The 21,650-nt window shown below is 39.9% G+C and overlaps 1 protein-coding gene across 5 annotated transcripts in view; it reads left to right on the plus strand.

Annotated features, from left to right (window-relative positions):
• The first annotated feature begins 4,850 nt into the window (after window positions 1–4,850).
• The window catches only part of Mindy3 (MINDY lysine 48 deubiquitinase 3), a 72,379-nt gene continuing 55,579 nt past the window's right edge, over window positions 4,851–21,650 (plus strand). For 2 of the 5 annotated variants that reach the window (XM_057787861.1, XM_057787862.1), the window contains exons 1-5: window positions 4,851–5,146; window positions 12,826–12,905; window positions 16,274–16,334; window positions 18,030–18,200; window positions 21,310–21,361. In XM_057787861.1, coding sequence (XP_057643844.1) covers window positions 5,053–5,146; window positions 12,826–12,905; window positions 16,274–16,334; window positions 18,030–18,200; window positions 21,310–21,361 — 458 coding nt within the window. In that variant the 5' untranslated portion in view covers window positions 4,851–5,052. Of the gene's footprint in view, window positions 5,147–12,825; window positions 12,906–16,273; window positions 16,335–18,029; window positions 18,201–21,309; window positions 21,362–21,650 lie in introns of those variants that run through there. The other 3 variants (XM_057787864.1, XM_057787865.1, XM_057787866.1) reach the window with 3 other exon arrangements.

Consider the following 21,650-nt stretch of genomic DNA (forward strand, 5'->3'; position numbering starts at 1 on the left):
ACCCCAGGTGAAATTTTAGCTGGAAACCGGTTTTGACTTGCCTTCTGGCAGGTCTCTGTAAGGCTGCCCTCAAGCCAGTAAACTATACTAAGCTCTCATAGGTTATTCAGGATACAAAGAAAAATCCTTCTGCATTTTTGGAATGCCTCACTAAAGCTCTGTTACAATATACTAACTTAGATCCAGAAACTACAAAAGGTAGACAGTTAGTCATGACTTTTTTCTCAGTGCTACCCTGACATTAATTAGGCTAAACTTAGATAAACTTAGACATTTGGAGAAAGGCCCTTGACCCCACAGGTAGAAGTCTTAAAGTTGGTTTTTAAGGTGTACCATGCAAGGAATGACAACGTCCGTAATCATCACTGTCACATGTTAGCCATGCCCCCCCACCTTCTGAGGCAACAGACAGCCTGATCCGTGCTGTCCGTGCTGCTCCCTTGCCCCCCAGGGCTTGAGAACCGCCAGGCCTGTGTTTCAAATGTGGTAGAACTGGTCACTAGACCTGAGCATGCCCTAATCCTCATCTTGGTCCCATGAGAGCTTGTCTAAGATTGGGAAGTCGATTGTCCTCATGCACATAGTAGCATGGAGACATCAAACCCAGAAAATTCCCAAGTTGACCTTCTAGGTCTGGCCATGGACAAATAAGGCTGCCCGCGATCCTTTGTCTAGGTGGACTGAAGCGTTCCCCACCACTAACAAGAGGGCCCAGACAGTTTCTAAGGTTCTTCTTCCAGAAATTATCCCCCAGTTTGGAATCCCAACCTCTCTTCAGTCGGATAATGGTCCAGCGTTTACCTCCCAGATTTCTCAAACTTTATCTAATGCATTCTCTGGCATTTTCATATCCCATACCACCCTTAGTCTTCAGGGAAGGTAGAACAAACTAACCATTCCTTTTTTAAAAAAAAAATGTTCTTGTTAAGATGTCACAAGAGCTTCACCTTGACTTGGTAAAACTTTTGCCTCTGGCCTTTCTTAGCCTTAGGGCTCTCCCCAAAAGCCCCTTTACCATCTTGCCCTTTGAACTCATGTATAGGTGGCTGGTTTTAACCCATGGCCTCTCACCTAAAACCACTCCCCTTCCTGATCACCTGCTTACTCCGCCTTTATTCCATCTTCACTCCCTATTATGGGACTACTCATTACTTCAACCATGTGCCAATCAATGCCCACTGCTGATTAAAATAGAAGATCAGGTGCTATTCTCTCCCCCAGGCCAACCTCTCACCTCTTTCCCCTAAATGGCAGGGCCCCTTTAGAGTAATTCTTGTAACTCCCACTGCTGCCAAGCTCGAGGGACTCCCTCACCAAATCCCCCTGTACCATCTCAAACCTTTTACTCTTCCAGCTCAAGATAACCCCTTCTATAAGGTAACTCAAACTTTTTCTCCAGTTCCAGAAGAATAAAAGTCTCATCACCATAATCAATTCTTCTGTGCCAAAAATTCCATATACTCTCCCTCTTCCTCTTTCTCCTATCTGCTTTACCAATTTCTCTATATCTCCAATGTCATACTTAAATTTCCAGTTAACCACTCAGCTGTCATTACAGGGACCATCATTAAACATAGAGCCAGAGGTACAAGGACAGTCAAAAGCCCAGGTGGTAAGAAACAATAACAAGTTTGGGGACATTCACAGCCCCAGACTCCAAAAACTCACAAAACAGACTTTAATATAAGAAGTTTATCACTGACTGCCACAGTGTCTCCTGGATGTTAAGATAATACCATGATGCTAAAGAGAACAAGTGCCTTAAGATTTGCTTCAGGCAAAACATTGAGGGGTCTAATAATTCCGCTTTCTAATAATTCCCCCTCTTTTCTTCCTTCCTCCCCACTGTCTTCTATTCCAAAGCTTTTAATATGTCTAAACTTTATTTCTTTTCTTTTCTTTTTTTCTTTTCTTTTTTTTTTTTTTTTTTTTTTTTTTTTGGTTTTTTGAGATAGAGTTTCTTTGTAGCTATGGAGTCTGTCCTGGAACTAGCTTTTGTAGACCAGGCTGGCCTTGAACTCACAAAGATCCGCCTGTCTCTGCCTCCTGAGTGCTGGGATTAGAGGCATGCGCCACCACCGCCCGGCTTAAACTTTATTTCTTTTTGAACATTTTTTCATAAACTCCAGGGAGTCAATTGGACCTATCTAAATGGACCAGACTCACCCAGAATGTTTCATTTAATCCTTCCATTATCATTCCTGGTCTCGGGAACCTCTGGGAAATTCCCTCCTCCTCCCAAAAAAAATCCCTCCATCTTCTATCTTGGGACTCTCCTCCCTCAATCACAGGATCTAAAATTTTTCCATACATAATTTTCTGCCTTTCCAGCATCTTGCAAGGTTCAAGCTGCCAGCCAGCCAGTTTCACTGAGCCCGAAAAAACACGAAAGTAATCAGCTACCCCAGGACGTAGTCAAACACCTTAACTATCCAAAGCACACAAAATCAGCAGGAAGCAGTCATGAGAGACCTTACGACACCCCATTCCCACCCCTTAAAGATCCCAAGCTCCCCAATTTTTTATAATAAACAAAAGGGTGGAATGTTATGATTTTATCCAAACCAGCATGGCTGGCACTTCCAGGTTCCAGGGCCATGCTTGTGTGGACAAGCCCTCAGCCACCTAGTCCCCCACCCACCCACCCAGGAACCTTAAAAGGCCCTTTATGACCCACATGCAGCATGGTTGCATCACCTATGTATGATATGACGCAGCAACGTGAGCCCTTGCATGCATGTGTGAGCTCTGTCATCTGTGCCAGGTAATTTCAAATGTCCCAGCAGGTGTTTTTAGCAATCTCCTGGTACTACAGGAAAGAATGCTGAAGTATGGGGAAAGGTATAAAATAGAAAAACCTTGTTTTTAAACTTGGTGATTTTAAATAAGTTTGTTTATCTTAACTAGCTAATACAACAACAATGCTCTAAAAAAAACTAATCAGTGAGCTATGCATCTTGAGTTTTTCATTAAAGAGCAAAACTGCCTAAAATTTGAGTGGAAAAACTATAAAAGCATTAGTGTTGCATCAAATTCCCACAAAATGTCTTCATAAAATATTCCTTGTTTTCTGGCACATTCCATGTCAGGAAGTATCTGAATCCTTTGCGCACATTTTTCTTTTATACCTGACAGTATGTGAACTGTATAATAATTCCTAGTTTAAGGACCAATAAGCCAAAGTGGGGTGAAGCTAACTTGATAATCATCACAGAAGAGTCTGGCATTTTCATGACTCAGAATCCAACCTCCAAATAACTATGAAATACTTCATCACTGAAACAAATAAACAGAAAAGACCCGAACCACCACAAACATAAAATTCACAATTCACCTTTTCCATTTAAACGTCAAAGTCAACCAATGAAAATTCTTTTTTAAATGTCACAAAAAACTCATACTAAATTTAATGACATTCTAATTCTTTAATAAAACTCTGGTCTTTAATCTCAAGGGCTGCCAACATAGGTGTCTCAAAACTTGGGAGATGGAATTATAGGGCCCAGCCGTGCTGAGCTCGATAGAGGCCCGAGTTTAAGTTTACCCTAAGGCAATACCTGGTTCCAAGGACAACCCAGGCACTACCCAGGAACCAACCGTCCGAAGGGAAAATACCTAACACTCCAAAGCCCAGCACACACCCATCCCCTTTTACCCAGTGTTTGGGTGGGGTATCACCCCATTTTGGGATGTCTGGGTGGAAAGTTCCATTTCGAGGCTCCTCCCCTGGGAGTTACCTCAGTCCAGACTCCATTCGAGAAAGCCCGCCAAATGATGACCCCTCTCCAGTGAGGGTCAAGACCACTCCCAGAGGCTATTTAAGGATCTCTGTGAGTTCGAGGCCAGCCTGGTCTACAAGAGCTACTTCCAGGACAGGCCCCAAAAGCTACGGAGAAACCCTGTCTCGAAAAATCAAAAAAAAAAAAAAAAAAAAAAAAAAAAAAAAAAAAAAAGACACACTTGGTCTTCTTGTCTTCCTTTTCCCTCTCCATGATCTTCCTGGTTCTCTTTTCCCCTCTCTGTTGTCCAGGTGGGATATCCGGGAGCTCTGGCTTCCATTAAACCTGGGCTTTTTCTAATTCGGTTTGATTTAGTCTGATTTGGATTATTGCGTCCGCGGAGAGGGCCGAAAACTCTTTACACCCAGGACACTGCTAGACAAATACAAGCCAATTAGGGGTTCTGAACCTTAGAAATTCCTCAGCCCAACCTCTGCTCTTATAAAAACCCTGCCCAAACTAAACTCGAAGTGTGTGTTGGACACACGGAGAGTCCGAATTCGAACTTGAATAAGAATAAAGGCACTTTGCTTTTACGTACGGGACTTGGTCTCCTTGTTGGTTTTGGGGGGACCCCCGCGATCTTCACATAACAGAAATCTGTGCCTTGTACAAACTGGTTGCTTTAGGTCAGCTTAGCTCCTGCTAGCTCTGTAATGTGAGCTACACCTGTAGTTATTTTTAATGCACAAGTGCATTTACAAGTATAACCACGTAATGAGCTGATTGAATTTTACATGGTTTATCAAGGGACAGTGAAAGGCAGCTCCCCTCCCAACTCAAGGGCATAGCTATCATAATTCTAGTTTCAGGTATTATTCTAGATTTTAAGGACAGGGGGGTAGAGCAAAAGTCCCAAAGCCTACTACAAAAAGTAGGGCAGAGCCCAGGAGAGGAGGGGCTCTCTCTGCCCCCTGGCACGGAGAACCCAACCACCGCCAATCCTACAGTTCCCAAAGGTGGCCAGAGACTCCCAGTTCTTCAGAGGCTCTCCCCACTTCTGCTTTCGGGGACGACATTCCCCGGTGCTCCGCGGGGGGCGGGGCTAAAGGAAGTCGGAAGTCCGACCACTTCCGGCCCGGAAAACTCCAGGCTGCGGCTTCGGCCGGCTTGACAGGCGCGGTCTCTGCGGGCGGCGTGTTGCCCTCACCTCGCCCGGCCTCCCGGTCGCGCCCGGCCGCTGCTCTTCCGCCGTCCCTTTCTCGAGTCTCCCCTTCCCTATGTTCCGGGTTCGGAGTCCGGGAAGCAAAGATCCTCTTGCCCAGTCCTCATCATGTCCGAAGTGACCAAAGAGCTACTGGAGCTGGTGTGGGGCACCAAGAACAGCCCCGGGCTGTCGGACACCATCTTCTGCCGCTGGACGCAAGGTACCGGGACCGAGCTCGCCGTTCCAGCCGCTCCGCCGGGACGCCCCGCTTCCAGTATCCCCGTTCCCCCATCTCGGGTACCTGGCGCTTGGCTCCAGTGCCCTACTCTACCAGTCCCGGACTTTGTCCCGGTCCCCCCGCTTTTGGACACCCGCGTTCTGTCCCAGTAGCCCCGCTTGGTCTCAGTACCTTCGCTCCCAGCCCTTCTGCTAACCTCACTCTTTCCCTGAACTCGGGCTTGGCACCCCAGTTTCTGTTTCTCTAGTGTCTGCACCCTTCCCTGTGCCGGTCCCTGGCCCCAGTAGCACAGCCTCGGCCCCTCGGCTTCCCGCACTCTTTCCCTGTGTCAGAGTTTGATCCCTGTACCCCTGCTCTGCCCGCATTGGGACTTCGTACTCAGTTCTAGTACCTGGACTTGGTTACAGTTAACCCCGCTCTTGCACCTCAGGTACCCCGCGTTAGGCTCACTTGCCTCAGCTCCTGTCTGTCGGATACCCCGAGTTCTGTACTAGTACCCATGCTCCAATCGGTGGTTCTCAATCTTCCTAACACGCGCGACCCTTTAGTATACTTCATGATGTGCTAATCCCTAACCATAAAATTATTTCGTTGCTGTTTCATAAGTGCAATCTTGTTACTGTTAGGGTATCTGATGTGCAGCCCCCCGGGGGGCGGAGACCCACAGGTTTAAAACCGCTGCTCCAAGTGGATTTTAATGGGGAGAACTTGGATGGGAGAGTGTTTACCAAAGAGCCCAAGAGCCTCTCCTAATCTGGGCTGACTTGCTGCAGGGGCAGAGTGGGGGCCCGGTGGGCTGCAATGTGAGTTGCCTAAAAAGTACCACCTGTCAGTATCTTTATATCTCCACTCTCCAAATGAGTTTTATGTTATCAGTGTTTGGATTTTTTGGGGGGTGGTGGTGGTGGAGTGGGGTGAGGTGAGGTAATGATCTAAGTGACTGATGCCAGAAAGCATTTTTATGTTGTAATTGTGTGGTTACGTGTGGCGCTGGGATGGAAACACATTATTGCTCGCTACAAATTGTTTCCGTGGCCTCAAGTATCCCCGGTTTTGAGACAACGTTTGGTATTGTTTGTTGCAATTTAAAAGGGTTGTGGATCACAGCACTTCCTCTGCCAGTCTAATGGTGCTCACTCTGAATTACCTACTCACAGAGGCCATTGCCAGATGTTGCTGTGATGGTCATTTGGAATTATTGGAGGAGGCACAGGGCACTGACTTGCTGCATTAGTAAGGCGGCTTCATTTTTGTGGTCGATAACTGCATCGAATTGACAGCTGCAACCTCAGTCTTCTCAAAATAAGATGCAGGAGTAAATAATGTAAAACAAAGTTACATCTAGAGGTATTCCATTTAGGAAGTTACCTTAGTCATGTTATTTTGTGTTGCTTGTTAAAATAAGCCAATAGAGTAGCACATAGCTCTTCATTTTCGTTATTTTGACAGGTTTATTTATTCTTTTGGAAACCTCTTTTACTTAAAGAAGTATACGTCTTGGGTTATTTTTGAGCAATACATACATACATACAGATAGATAGATAGATAGATAGATAGATAGATAGATAGATAGATAGATAGATAGACAGATTTATTTTATTTTATTTTATTTTATTTTTTGGTTTTTTTGAGATAGGGTTTCTTTGTGTAACAGCCCTACCTGCCCTAACTAGTTCTTGAAGGCCATCCTGGCCTGAACTCCCTAGAGTTAAAGGAATGCACCACCACTGCCTGGCTTTGATTTTATTTTTTATTTAAAAATGTATGTGTGTGGATGTTTTGCTTCCAAGTATGCACGTGCACCACATGCATGCCTTGTGCCCACAGAGGCCAGAAGAGGGCATTGGATTCCCTGAAATTGAAGTTAGAGATGGTGTGAACCCGCATATGGATGCTGGGAATTGAACCCAGGTCTCTTCACAAGCACTCGGTGCTTTTAGACACTGTTCCATTCTCTCCAAATTTGTTTACTAAAAGGTTTGAATTTAGTCTTTGTTTTTGAAATAAGGTCTCACCAGGTAGCTTTGTCTGGCCTTGAACAGAACACTGAGATCCACCTGCCTTAATCTCCTGGGTGCTGGAATAAAAGACTTGCCTTATCTTCCTGGTCCTAACTGACTGGTTTTAGTTTGAAATTTTGTTTTGTTTCGGCCTTCTCCTGTTCATTTGCCTACCTTTTAAAAACGCTTTTTCACCTTCTTTGTTCATTATCATCTCTTACTTGTTTTTCTTCCTCTAAACCACACTGGTGTCCCTAGCCTTGCTGCTGAAGCCTGGGCCAGTAGAGCAAGGATCAAGTGCCTGCAGTGGTATTAGGTGAAGGGACAGAGTCCTGGAAGCACTTGGAGACTTCAGGAGCCAGTTGTGCAGGCGTCTGAAGAAAGCATTCCAGACAGAGGGCACCACCCCTGTTAAAGTCTCGGTGCCACATGTTCTCAGACTGTTCATTGGGAAACAGGAAGGAGATTAGTGTGGCTGGTGGGGACAGTGCGAAGGGGAGAGGAATAAATGCTCTAAAAGTAATATAATCGTATAAGGCTTTCTAGTCATTATAAGGACATTGGCCCTCATTCTGAACGAAACAGAGGAGTCCCTGGAAGTTTTGGAGCAAGGAGACAGGTTGTTTTTAGGTTGATTTGACTGCTGTGGTTGAGGGCAGACAGTGGTGAGACAGTGATTAAGATCAGGTGGTCCCTGTAGTCCGAGAGGAGAGGAGGTGCGGATCAGGATAGTAACGCTGGAGACAGTAGATCGACCGTGTCCCAGCAGAACCCAGATTGGCATCCTCTCTGTCTGACAGAAGTAGTATTGATCATGGAAACATTTGACGAACTAGGAGTTCAATTTTCAGTGTTGATTTTGTAACACAGTATTTGGCAGACTCCCTTTCTGGTTCTCAGTGTTCCTCATGGGTAATGTAGGCACAGCTTTCCAGAACATCGCTTATGAAGCACTTGGGGCTGTATTTTTCCTGACCTCAGTTTAGATCTCAGGAGCTTAGGAACTTCTCTGTCTGTCCCTTTCTCCAAACTTCACTTTGCGTTATTGTTCCACCTGAAGATGTGTTTGAAAAATACATGACGATCTATAGCAGCTTAGTAGAAGAGAAGGTATGGTAACTGGTGGGTCCGGATGGGATGGCCACCAGCTCTTGGCCCAGACTCTTGGCTTATTTGAACCTCAAATTTGGCCTTACTGTGATAACCAGCATTCTTAGTTGCCACTTCCCTTATTAAGTTTTCCCGTCCATCTTAACTACTTCCAGACCTTTATTTATTGTTATCGGGATCTCCAGTGTGTTGTGTGTGCTGGATAAACCTGGCATCAGCACAGATAGTCATTATATCTTAAGTGAGTCCTTACTGCCTCTGCTCTTTATCCTTGTCTGCTAACCTTGTGCTCTGCAGTATTGATCCAGAGAGTTCCACAGTTCTCACCTTTTCTCATTCCCTTGACTCCAGTCAGTGGCTACTCCCTCCACTTTTTTTTTTTTTTTTTAAATATTCTAAGCTTTCTACCTCTTAGGTCGGCAGCTTTCATGTTTTCTGAGCCCAGGATCCTGTTATACTCTTAAATTAAGAAACTCAACATGAAAGCATATGACATTAACAGAACTGTGGCAGGTTATGTCTTGGCAGATTGCAAAAACTATTTTAACTTTAGGTGGGTTCCTTGCACCGGTCTCTAGTACTATAAAAAATAGTCTGTGGGGCGGGATGCACATTTGAGAAGCTCTGTCTGGTTGGTAGTCACTGTTGCTGTGATACACTTTCTCAACTCTTTTCTAAGACCAATAAGTATTGAATTTCTCTTTTCCATATCAGTCATTGAATCGACCCCCATTTTTGTTGGTTTGTTTTGACACAGGGTCTCACTATGTAGCCCTGGCTGTCTGGAACTCACTAAGCAGACTCTGAGCTCAAACTCAAGAGTTCACCTGCCTCTGCCTCCCAAGTGCTGGGATTAAAACCATATGCCATTTTTTAGTTCATGCCCTTCATTCTTCTGGCTAATATCAAGTGTCAATCAAAATAATTCTTCATGCTACTGCCATTTTACTTTCTGTGAAACTTGCGCAACAAACAGTTTGCTTTTGCTGTTTCTCCTGTCATTAAAGTCCTGTGCTCTTGCTAACTCTGAGTTTTCTTGTGTAGCGCTCCAGTGGCATGCTTGATATAGCGTCTGTCACGGCTGACTACTCTTGCATCTAATTGTTCTTTTCTAGAACCTCAGCTACTATATTTCTGTCTGGCCTGTTTTTCTAAGCTGTTATCCTGCGTTGCTGACACAGTCTCTCCCCGTTTTTCTACTGTTCTCAGCTGTGTTATCTGTGTAGTGCATGTTGGCCTTTGCTGTAACTGACCTGTTTCAGATGACTGCACTTGCTATCTATAGTCCCAAATCTTGCTCTGAGGTCCAGTATCTCCCACTTCTAGATGGTAGTAATGACTGCTTTACATATTTGAAACTAAATTGTTTTACATCTTTACAAACACCCCTTAATTGTCTTCCCTCTCAGAAATTCAACAAGCATTAATAAGCAGTGACTATATAACACATGGTGAGAAACAGCCATCGATTAAAGATATGATACCTGTATAACAAATGAACATAAATGTAGATTATGATAAATGCTGGTTCTGCTCAGGGATGGGAATACTTAGACATATTTGCCAGGAAGTCTGTAAGGAGTTAACATCTAAATTGAATCCTGGAAACTATGAAGAGCAGAATAGAAGGAAGTATTTCATCTGGAGAAAAGAGCAAGCAGTTATAATAAGGACTTCGTAGCTAAAGCAAAGTAAAACGGAGGTCCATTGAATTGGGCAATCCTCCCATATCTTTAGACCAGAAAAGGGAGTTAAGGTTTTATTCTACTTGCAGTGAGAGGCCATAGAAAGACGTTTAAGCAGACTGTGTCCAAACCTTGTTTCCATTTCTGACATAATCTCCAGGCAATCCCGATGAATAGGAGGGGTTCAGTGGATGAAGAGCTGGAAGGTGTGTTTGGAAACTTTCATCAGTATGCTGGGTGAGGGGGATAGCAGTTTGAACTGAGGCAGACTAGATATGGGACAGAAATGGACACATCCAAGATAGGTTTTGGAGCCTTGAGCTAAAAGGAAGAAGCCTAAAAAATAAGTCAGTTACTTCAGAAAGGGCTGTGTTTTAGACAGAACAAGCATTCTGTACAAAGGCGTGTGGTTTGGTAGAGGCAGGAATGTTTGAAGACATGGAGGAATCTCCACAGTGAGGCTGGAGTTCACTGTGCAGGACCACATAAGGACTTTAGATTTTATATGTCTGGTTTATATGTGGGGCTACGTGGCTATAATCAGTAATGGAAATTGAAAGAGTAGATGAAATTGTTGGGGTAGATAAAATTCTGCATATTACCAGAGAGACCATATAGAAAGGAAACTGCATAGTCCCAATCCTTGGGGATCATGAGCATTTAAGAGGTGCTGTGGTAACTGAGAATAAACAGTTTAAAATGTGCAACAAGAGGGACCAAAATGCGAGAGCCCAAGCTTCTTCAGAGTTTATGCTTATCTGACAGAAAGTTAGATGAGTCTTTAAGAGTATCCTGGAGGGGTCACCAGTGAACGTGGCTGAGAGTGCGCAGAGAGTGGCTGAGGAGACTGAGCCGAGAAAGGCAGGCTGCTGCTTATGGCTGGCTGGGCTGGGGCTCAGAGGGCAAGAACGAGATCCAGTGGATTTCTTGGTGGAACCGCTTTATTTATTTTTTTAAAACTATGTGAAATACACGTGAAATGCTGTTTGGACGAGAGGCCAAAGGAGAGGTTGGTGAGGAAGCTCCTGATCCTCAGCTTTTTTTCTTCTTTTTCTGTAGAAACTTCAGAGGCAACTCTCATTTCTCTGTAACCATATCCATTCTCTGTATCAAGCATGCGCCATTTACATATAGTAATCAAACTTCAATTTCATTTGAGATGCTACCTAAAAATAACTCTCTCCGTAAAAAAGTAGCTTTTATTGAGTCAGTTCCATCTCTACTGGGCTTCTTTTTGTTGTTGTTATTGTTTGGTTTTTTTTGTTTTGTTTTTTTGGATTTTCGAGACAGGGTTTCTCCGTAGCTTTTTGGTTCCTGTCCTGGAACTAGCTCTTGTAGACCAGGCTGGCCTCGAACTCACAGAGATCCGCCTGCCTCTGCCTCCCGAGTGCTGGGATTAAAAGCGTGCGCCACCACCGCCTGACTTCTACTGGGCTTCTTGAAAGAAGTTTTCTGTTTCCATCCTTTAAAAATGAGGAAAGCTGTCTAGTCCTGCAAGGGCCAGAGCTTCCTCAGGCTTGTGCAGGTCTCTGTAGTGCCCCTCGTCTCTCCCCTTCTGCCTGTTTGCCACTTCTTCTGTCCCTAACCTGCCCCTCAGCTGCATTAAATTCCCCTTTGATCTATCAACCTTTTCTGCCCTTACAGCCCTTTTCCATTTAATAGTGATATTTGCTTTGCCTGAATATCATTTGCTTATCCTTGCTCCAAGGCAAACCCCTGCCACGATTGGCCTCCAGTTCATCTGTTAAGATTTGACTCAGGCAGAGAAAGACTTTCTCTTCTGCACCCAGGACACCCGCAGTGTCCTTCATTCCTCTGTTACATTAACATAGTCCTTTTTTTTTTCTGCCTATTTGCATGCCTCTTTAACTAGATTATCAGCCCCTTTAGGCGAGCGATTGTAACAGTCTTGCATATAATCTGAATTGCAAGATCTGGTGTTTATGAGATCTAAACAAACCCAGTGTGTTTGCTGTGTTACTGAATTTAGGCATTAGTCAAATTCACTAGATCCCTAACACACTGAAGTTGAAAGTGAACATTTTAAAATAAGACCACCGAGGCTCAAGAAATGGTTTTGTTTTTTTTTATTTTTCCAGAGTTTCTAGTGGATTTTCCTGACTTCTGCCCCAGGGCCCTCTGCATAACTTTAGTTGCTAATAGTCAGAGCTGATTAGGAATATTTAAAATAAGATAGAGCCTGTGTGTGAACACTTAGTATCTATCATGCCATTTACATTTTGAATTACAGAATGTGACCCAAAGATGGAAACAAAGTAGCCCACTGCTCCCTTACAGAGTTCTCGTGCAGTTATTTTTAGTGAAAAAAAGATAACAACAAAAATACTATCTGGAAAAGAATGTTTGGATTTCTAGTCTTCCTTCAAGCAAAATAAATTATCTAAAAGTAAGATTTAAGGGTTGGAGGTGTAACTTAGTGCTGAGTATGTGTTTGGCACATATGAGTTAATTTCAATCATCGGACCAAGAAATAAATTGAAGTAAATTTAATGCCCTTCCGTTCAAGTCCACTTTGCCTTTGTAGAGTGGTCCTTGTGTGTGTGTGTGTGTGTGTGTGTGTGTGTGTGAGAGAGAGAGAGAGAGAGAGAGAGAGAGAGAGAGAGAGAGAGAGAGAAGATAGGGAAGGGGAGATGAAGATTTTATAAATATTTTGGAGGAGAGGTAGTAGTTGCATACCATTTTCCAAAGAGTCCTCTTGGTCTCTTAAAAGAAGAGTCATTCTCTCCAATAACTGTAGATATTTTGCTGTTATAAAAACATGATCTCAAAGCACAGTACGTGAAAAATTCTTTAATAGATGCTGTTGGAATTATTTTTAATCCTTGCTACTTGCTTTCATTTTTAGGGTTTGTGTTTAGTGAATCAGAGGGATCTGCATTAGAACAGTTTGAAGGTGGCCCCTGTGCTGTTATTGCACCTGTTCAGGTAACATAGACTATTTTACCAACTCCTTAGATAAGGGACATGTTCAAAAGTTTAGCACTTGCGTTTGTTTTCTGATGTCTGCGCTCCGTAGAACAGCCAGATATGGCCGTCTAACAAGTTTTACACATGGAGTTTTAACTATATAAGATAAAAGTGAATTCAGAGCATGAATGAGTCTTTACAGCGGTAGCATTTTGACTGTTTTAAGGAAAAATAAGAGGTATACCCTAACTTTCAAAAGATTAGGAATTACACTTGGAGGCCCATTTTGTAATAATATTAAATCTTAATGTTTTTGAATTTTAGAACTGATTAGTGCTATAAACTGTTGAATTGCTGGAATCAGCAGCTCTGGTTTATTGTTACGCGTATGACTATCAGTGTAACTTCAGAGCTGTTTGTATCGCTCTATTCATACTTTAAAATTAAAATGTTTGTTTAATGAGAAAAGACACAAATTGCCCACTGGACATGAAGGACACTTTTCTAAACTCTTGGTTACATAATACATTCGTCTCCAACTTTATCCTCCTTATGCTAACATCACACAATTAAAAATGTTTCTCTAAAAGAAAAGCCATCTCAGGAATGTAGAGATGGCTCAACGGTTTACAACAGTGGTCGCTTTTCTCAACGACCCAGGCCCACGCATGGTACGCATGCATGCAAAACTGCAGGCGAAACTTTCATACACAGCTATCAAAATTTTAAGATGAAAAGTAGTCTCTTCTGAATTATTCCGACATACATTTTAATAGACCATCTTGTTTTTATTTCTTTAAAGAATAACGCTTTTTTTACGTTTGTAAAATTATTAAGAAAAATTTGAGTGTCTGAATCTTGCTTCGGAATTAAGTATATAGAGTTGAAATTTAAGTATAACAATGACATTTATATATCCTGTGTGATTGCATATATTATTTGTATAATAACATATAATATACTGCTACTAGCTATTATTATGTCCATTTTCTGAGTAGTTGAGGCAAATTTCAGGTAACAGTAGGAATCATGTCTGAATTTGAAGATCTTATGCCCGTCATGTGTGTTATATTTGGAAATAGTCTCTGTAGTCAGTAATAGTGCTATAAGATTGAAGGTCTGTGGATGTAGTTAAGCAGAAGATTATAAGCATTTAAAATGCAGTGTGTATAAGAATAAAAAAGGGTTAGCTTTAACATGAAAATCTTGACTGCCTTGTTCCAGACCTTTCAGGCAATGGGTTAGTTTGAGAAACATGCCAATACTTACAGTTAAGTGTTCCAGCTTAAACATCAAAATTAAGTCATTAAGAGTAATGAGAGAACTGAGTAAGTCAAAATATTAACAATAACCTTCTTGAATATTTATAACATGATACTTCTAGAAAATACACATAGAAATAGTATTAAACAGATAATTTATTAAATAAGAATTTACTAAAATGTTATCTCTTAGTAAAGAATGTAATAATAGGTGATGAAATAAGATAAAATTCCATAAATACCACCAATATGACAATTTGAGGAACTAATAGATCGTCTCTTACCATATGCCAAATATATCCTTGAACCATAAGAAACCAAAATATTAATGTACTAATACTCTAAGAAAAAGAATTATTTTAAACTCAGAAAAAAATAATTTCAGTAAACATTATTAGCAAGGATGTTGTCTGTCTTACATGGGGAATTAGTACAATTGGTAACCTGGCACCTGGAGTGGTTGGTAACAGGTAGAGTGATGCCAGATAGTGAAAGAATAAAGACGGTTGCTGAGGGTGGGCCAGTTAAAATAAAACTAGAGCCTGATTCTAATTCTTTTTATTTTTTTTTAAATCTTCAGATATAAAACTGTCAAGCCATATGTGGGTGGGTTGTATTGGCACTCTCAAATATTGCTGTCTAGTACAGGTTTAACTAAGATTCTGTGAGGGTGTTTAGACTGCAGCTAGAGACATGATAATGTAGAGTCTTTAAAAATAACCCTTCATAAGGAAAAATTTTTCTTCATAAAATTTAAATGAGGAAATAACAGGTAAATATTGGGAACTTTATAGAAGTACTGATTATGGGTATTACTTTCTGTGAAGCACAGAAATTGCACATCTTAATATAAGCATTATAATTCCTTCTTACAAAACCAGTTATGAGGAAAGAATGAAGGAAATATTATATTCCAGCACAATAGTATTAGTAGTGCGATAAATGTCTTTGTTTTACCTTCAAAGTTTGTACTGTAGATAATTACACAAGGTAGTTAATTTCTGTTGCTTTTGATGATAGTATATACTTGATGATAGTGTATGATGATGATTTACTTTATTTCAATGTAGGCATAGTAGAACTTTACTGTGGGGGTGGTAAAATTCTTTGAATTGATGACTTGTCAAGTGCCAGGTAGTATGCTATGCACTGCATACATTTTCTCATATTATCCTTACTGAAATCTTTCCAAGTTTGTCCTAGCACTTTTGATGAATAGGGTAGTTAATCAAGACTTTAAGCATAGGTCCTTCTTATTAAAAGCGGTCTTCATCCTGCTTTTTCATAGCATATGAAGAGTCATATAATACCCTTGTTTCTTAGACTTGCTCTATACAGATTCATATTCAACAGATGGAGCCCAAGAACCTGCATTTAAACAAGTCAACTGCACTATACCTTAAGGAAGCACTGTCCTGTGTCCCATAGCTTTCTATGACATAGCCAATAAAACATTAGGGATCGATTTGTTTTTCTATCAAATCATATAACTTGATGGCTCAAATCATGAAGCTGAGTTCTTGTGAGAAGTGATTACTCTAATAGTTGGATTATCCCTTCTCTCCCCACTCTTTCTTTTGTTCCATAGTCCTGGGCATCTAAGCCATAATCTCACCATGGTACGCAAGTGCTATACTACCGAAGCTCATCTACAGTGCTTTTGTGTTTTAGCTTGAGACAGGGTCTTGCTAATTTCCCAAGATGGCCAGTAGTAGTATTCTTTGTATAACTGATCAGAGCTGACAGGAAAGAATCTCTGTTGTATTTAAATGTCTCCTACCCCAGAAATCCAAGAGAAATGTAGACATATTCCTGTAAACCTCCTCTATTTGTACAGAACACTAACATGCTGTAATTTCTAGTTACCTACTTATTATGTAAATTAATTCTCTACTTACTAGAGAATATGTTTCTGAGGGGGATAATCTGTGACTCTGGGATAAAGTATATGTTAGAATATTCAAAGTAAATTACTATATACTCTGACTTTTGAATTGGGGGAAGACTATGTAAAGTTTTAATAAAACCGAACAGAAAGGTGCTATTTTTTCCATTTCTAAAAGTAAAAGAGCTGCATGAGATGTGACTAAATGCAATTGTAACCATTGCTTTAATTGTGTAAAGGCATTTATTTTGAAGAAGCTTCTGTTTTCCTCTGAGAAGTCGTCCTGGCGGGATTGCTCAGGTATGATAGCTGCCTTTCAAGCTTGTCCATCTTCTCTTTTAAACCTGATCTGTGCAATATTTATTGTTAGTAATTCAATTAAAAAAAGTCTGTTTTCAGTAGGAAACAATTGGTGGGATGGTATTTCTTGAATGTTTCAGGAAGTTTCATAAACAGTGACTTTGTTTTAAAGTATGCATTTTCAGATTTTTAATAAAGGAAGACAGGATATTATAAGTAAGGAAAACCTCTTGCAAAATGGGTGTTTCTCTTAACTTTTAGAAGATAATATACCCATAAAGAATACCCATATGCTCTGGTGTTTGTTTAATGGGATCTTGCTATTTAACAAGGCTACCTGGAGGAACATGCTGTGTAGGTCAGCTGTCTTCAGACTCAAGCGTCTTCTACTTTAACTACTTATTGCTAGGATTGCATTCTTGCTCCATGCCTGTTTGTTGTTATTGGTCTCCCTCCCTGTCTCTCCTGTTTTCTTTTTTTGACTTATTGAGCTCTGATGGGGAGTTCAGCATGCTCTTTTAACTCCTATGTCTTTTATTATAATAGGAACACTGGAAGTAATTATATTGCAATGAAGCTGTCAGAGTGTCTGCAGCTTGAGTTAGACAGATACAGGACGCTACCTGATAACAAATGGTTTCATTCCACTTAGCAATTTACAAAGATCTTTCTTTCCTCAGTTACAGGATTATTTCTTGTGAGCCTCATAATCACTTCTAGGAGGCAGGCTATTACAGTGCCAATATTGTATATAAGAGCATAATAGCTTCCAGTCTAACCCATGACCATAGAGCCTTCTCATGATTTTGAACTGAGATTTAAAGATGTCCTGGTTGTGTATATTTAGTGTTAATATGAAATGTATACGATCTGAGTCAGTTATCAGTATGACTTTTAATTGCAGGAAATATTTTTTCCTTAAAAATACAGTCACGTTGACAAATTTGGAAAGCATTTCCATGTGATCCAAAGTGCATGGAACCATTACTGACTGTAAAGATCTTTCCATTAGAAAAGACAGAAGCCTCTTTTATCGTCAAATGTGATACAGGATTTGTTATACAGCCTTCTTTTTGAAGTTTGAAATGATAGTGGATCTAAAAAGGGGCACCACTAGAGAGAGGGAGGGGCTGCCCAGGTTCTGGAAGAAATGGCCTTGCTTGTGACCCACAAAACACCAGTGCTGAGCTTACTGTGGAATTGTGTAGTGGCTTCTGGTTTATTCAGCATAACATTGGTTGCTTCTGCTATCATAATGGATTGTGGGTTTTGTGTGCTGATGGTGTCTTCTCAGCTAGCTCTTATTCCTGTAAATTGATCAGACATTAGAATTCAGAAGATGAGGAGAAAAAAAAGGTCTCCAGGAGCTCTCTTCTTCATTATGCTTGATTCTACAGTTAAGGGCACCTGACACTCAGGTGCTCAAGACAGAGGGGGTTAGCATACTGTTTCTCATAATGTTATATTCTGCATTCTTCTGCATTCTTCTAACTGACACCAGTATTCAAAGTGATAATATTTTAATCTTTAGGCATGTTGTTTTCTAATTTACAGTCTTTGGGTTATATATGGATTTTCCTCATTCTTATAAAACACTTGACTTTTATTATTAAGCCAAGGCATTCTTACTATTTTTCATGACTGGATTTTCTTTTTCAGACAAACCATTATAACATATACTTTGGTTATTTTTAGAGGAAGAGCAGAAGGAGCTCCTTTGTCATACCTTGTGTGATATTTTAGAAAGTGCTTGTGACAGCTCTGGATCATACTGCTTGGTTTCATGGTTAAGAGGAAGGACAACTGAGGAAGCGGCTAGTGTTGCTGGGAGTCCTGCACAGTCTAGTTGCCAAGTGGAACATTCTTGTAAGATACATTTTTATTTCATGAAGTTATTTCTTGTCCTTTTATTTTTAATAAAACTGTTGAAAATTTTTAAGAGAAAATATTGTTTTTATAACTCTTTATCTATCCTTAGTTTAACTAGTAATCTTTAATATTTTCTGTTTCCTTTTCCATTATTTTAATTACTATAAGACAATGCATTTTTGCAAAAAAAAATTACATTTATCTTTTAATCATTTTAAAGATAATTCTAGTTAACTTCTACTTGATGAAATCTCTTTTGAACATTAGAACTTTGATTTTAAAAATCTAAAGAATATACATCTGTATGCCATAGATTCAGGTGTGCATCATATTTAGATGAGAAGGACTTTTTATGCCATTAAATGCTTAGATATCCCTAGTTTCCTAGAACAAAGATGTGGACATTTTCTTGTTACTTTGTTATGCTGTTACTTTGCTCCTGAACTTTTTGAACATTGTTATATATCTGGACCAAGGTAATTTTAGTTTTGTTTTATTTATGTCTTAAGCTTTATATATCTTGACTGTATTTTTCTTTCCTTTAAATAATCTAAATAATAATAAATAATCTTCTTCATAAAAATTATGGTGCATACTTTTAGTCCCAGCACTTGGGAGGCAGAAGGCAGGCAAATCTCTGTGAGTTTGAGGCCAGCCTGGTTTACAGAGAGAGTTCCAGGACAGCTAGGGCTACACCAAGAAACCCTGTCTTGGAAAAACATAACGACAATAAAAAGAAAATTAGACACTTGAACATTCTTAAAGTGTCTTAAATAGTACCAAAATGAGCTAGTAAATTAAAGTCTTCTGGTGGTAGGAAAAATAGATACAAATTGTTTTTTTCTAATTTGCTTTGGAGGAAGAATCTTTCTAGTAGGTAGCTTTTGATAACTGGTAGTCCCAAATATGTGGACTGAATACGTGATGTACTGCACCTACACTGCTGTGCACTCAGCACTTTCCCGATGTTAGGAAGGACTGGTCGTGTGTGATGCGCACCACCTTCCGTATAGGAGTGTCTGGGGCCGTGTCCCCGCCTCCCGAGCTGAAACGCCCTAGCATTTTCACTGTCGCCCCACGCCTCTGCAATTAGAGCAGCTGTGGCTGGTAAATTTTAACAGCACGTCTGCAAAGACTCATTTTAAAAAATGTAAACAGTCGTGTAATGTTTCTTTTCAGGCCTTTAAAACATTGCCATTCAAAAATTTATTTTGGAGTTCATTGTAACATTTAAAGACAAATGGAAACTACTCAAAGGGATCACACTAACATCATTTACAACTAATTTTTAAATTTTTGTAAATTTTTCTGTATGGCAATTGAGCATGTTAATTCCATTTGGGATACTAAATTTTGAGAGAGATTAAACTATTCAAAGATTTTAAGCTCATTTATAGCATCTTCACTTGGATTTTAGTGCATACCATGTGCTTACTATGAAGGAAGTGGTGCATTTCCATACTAATGGGTTGGGAAGCTCTAGAGTGAAGGGCCTCATTGCAGTTACCTAAGCAACTACTTTAGTGGGTATGTTATATTGACCCCTCCAAAAACATGCTGTAGAACTTTCTAGTTTACTTAATGTTTCATTTTAAAAATAAACACAACAATAAGCTATATTTAAAGTGTACTTTTAATTTCATATAGATTTAATACATTTTATTAGCTGAAAATTTGAGAATTTATCTTAGATACTGACAGTTGAACTGAACTTACGTTGAAATATTTGTTCCATATAGCAATCTGTTTACCTGGTTTTCTTTATTCCCAGCCATGTGCCTCCTCCTATGTCTCAGTTTCATCATTTCTGCCTGCAAAGCTTTATTATTATTTATTTATTTTTTTGCTTGCCTCTTTAAAGTATTCTCTTTATGTCAACTTTCCAGGGTGGCATAAGCAGGCATTATAAAACAGTATAATTTGGAAGAGGTTAAATATAATTATTTCATCCTCATAATTTAAAAGTAAGGTTTTCCCCCTTTCATTGTGTATAAGCATTAATTCCATTGGCTTTTGTGGTGTGTATATTTTTTGCTTTTTAGTAATGCACACTTGTTTATAGTAGTATATTTTTAGGTTCAATTTCAGTTTGTTTCCCACATAAACCAAAAGATAAATTAATCCATTTGGACTTCTAAAGATTTTAGAAAGTCATTTGAAACATTGAAAACTTAAAATTAGGCTATATAAGGCTAGTAAATGTGCAATTTTAAATTGTAAATAAAAATTTTAATTCTGATTTCATAATCATTTTCCTTAAGCAGTAGTAAAAATTTATGTGTGAGTCATATACTATTTGCTTCATAAAATTGCTCATTGCAAGAAAGTAGGCGTTTTGATTGGCTTTAAAGACTTTATCTTCTGGAAGCCAAGACTGAGTCTACTTTCCAGAGCTGGTTAGAGCTTGGTGCTCTTAGGGTTCCTGTGTGGACCTCAGCTCCCTCCTTTCCAGCCAGAGATGACGAAGCCGTGAAGTCAGGCCTGTGCTCACAAGAGTGTCCAGCACTAGTGAAGCCTTAGTAAAGTCATCTTTGGTTCAAAGAGTTTCTTTCATTATTTTTTTAGAAATTTAAAATTTGTATTTTATTAATATAATCTTAACAGTTATTGAAAACTTGTAAATGATTGCATGGATAAATGAGGAAACAAACTTAAATCTGTTCTTGAACCTGCAGTTTCAGTGCTATGCCTTTTATACACATTTGTTTAATAAGTGAACAGTAAGCTGAAGAATTTTACAGTGTAAAAGGTCAGCGCAGATGGTTACTTCTGTTGTGAACTGCGGGATTGTTTTAGAGTTCAGGACGCAGGACAGTGTGTGGCAGACAGACAGTAGTTCCTGTTTTGCATGTTCTATTAGCTGTGACTGAATTGTACAGAGAAGTTCGTTACTTAGTAACCCTTCTACATTCTCAGTACATATCTAGTTTAGTTATAACCATAGTAACTAAGATGCTGAACTATAAATTCATGTTACTATAAAGTTCAGAGTCAACTGAGAATTGTAGGAAATGTTTTGATTGCTTGAAGTATTCACAGCCTGCTGTGTGTATCTTGTGTCATGTATTTGCCGTGTGTAGTGCTGAAAAGTGTCTTTTATGTATAGCTGCCTTGGCTGTCGAAGAGCTTGGCTTTGAGCGATTTCATGCATTAATTCAGTAAGTAACATTGAAACATTTAAAATACTTCCCTTGTTGACACATTGCCATTCTAACTCTGTTCATGCTGTGGAAAGGTCCTTGGACTTACATAGCACTTCTCTGCCTAAACATGAGCTTAAAATACCTTGTTTGAGCATTAATTTGCTTTCAAATTTAAAAATAATTTATACATGTATGTAATTCTAAGTCCTAAAGTAACTAACTATTCAAGTATACTTTTAAAAACACGAAATTAAATGCCTCTTCATCATTATCAGTGAAAAAAAACATTTTAAATTGTTTTTCT

This window comes from Chionomys nivalis, chromosome 13 (assembly GCF_950005125.1).
Source record: "Chionomys nivalis chromosome 13, mChiNiv1.1, whole genome shotgun sequence".
In the NCBI taxonomy this organism is placed as follows: Eukaryota; Metazoa; Chordata; class Mammalia; order Rodentia; family Cricetidae; genus Chionomys; species Chionomys nivalis.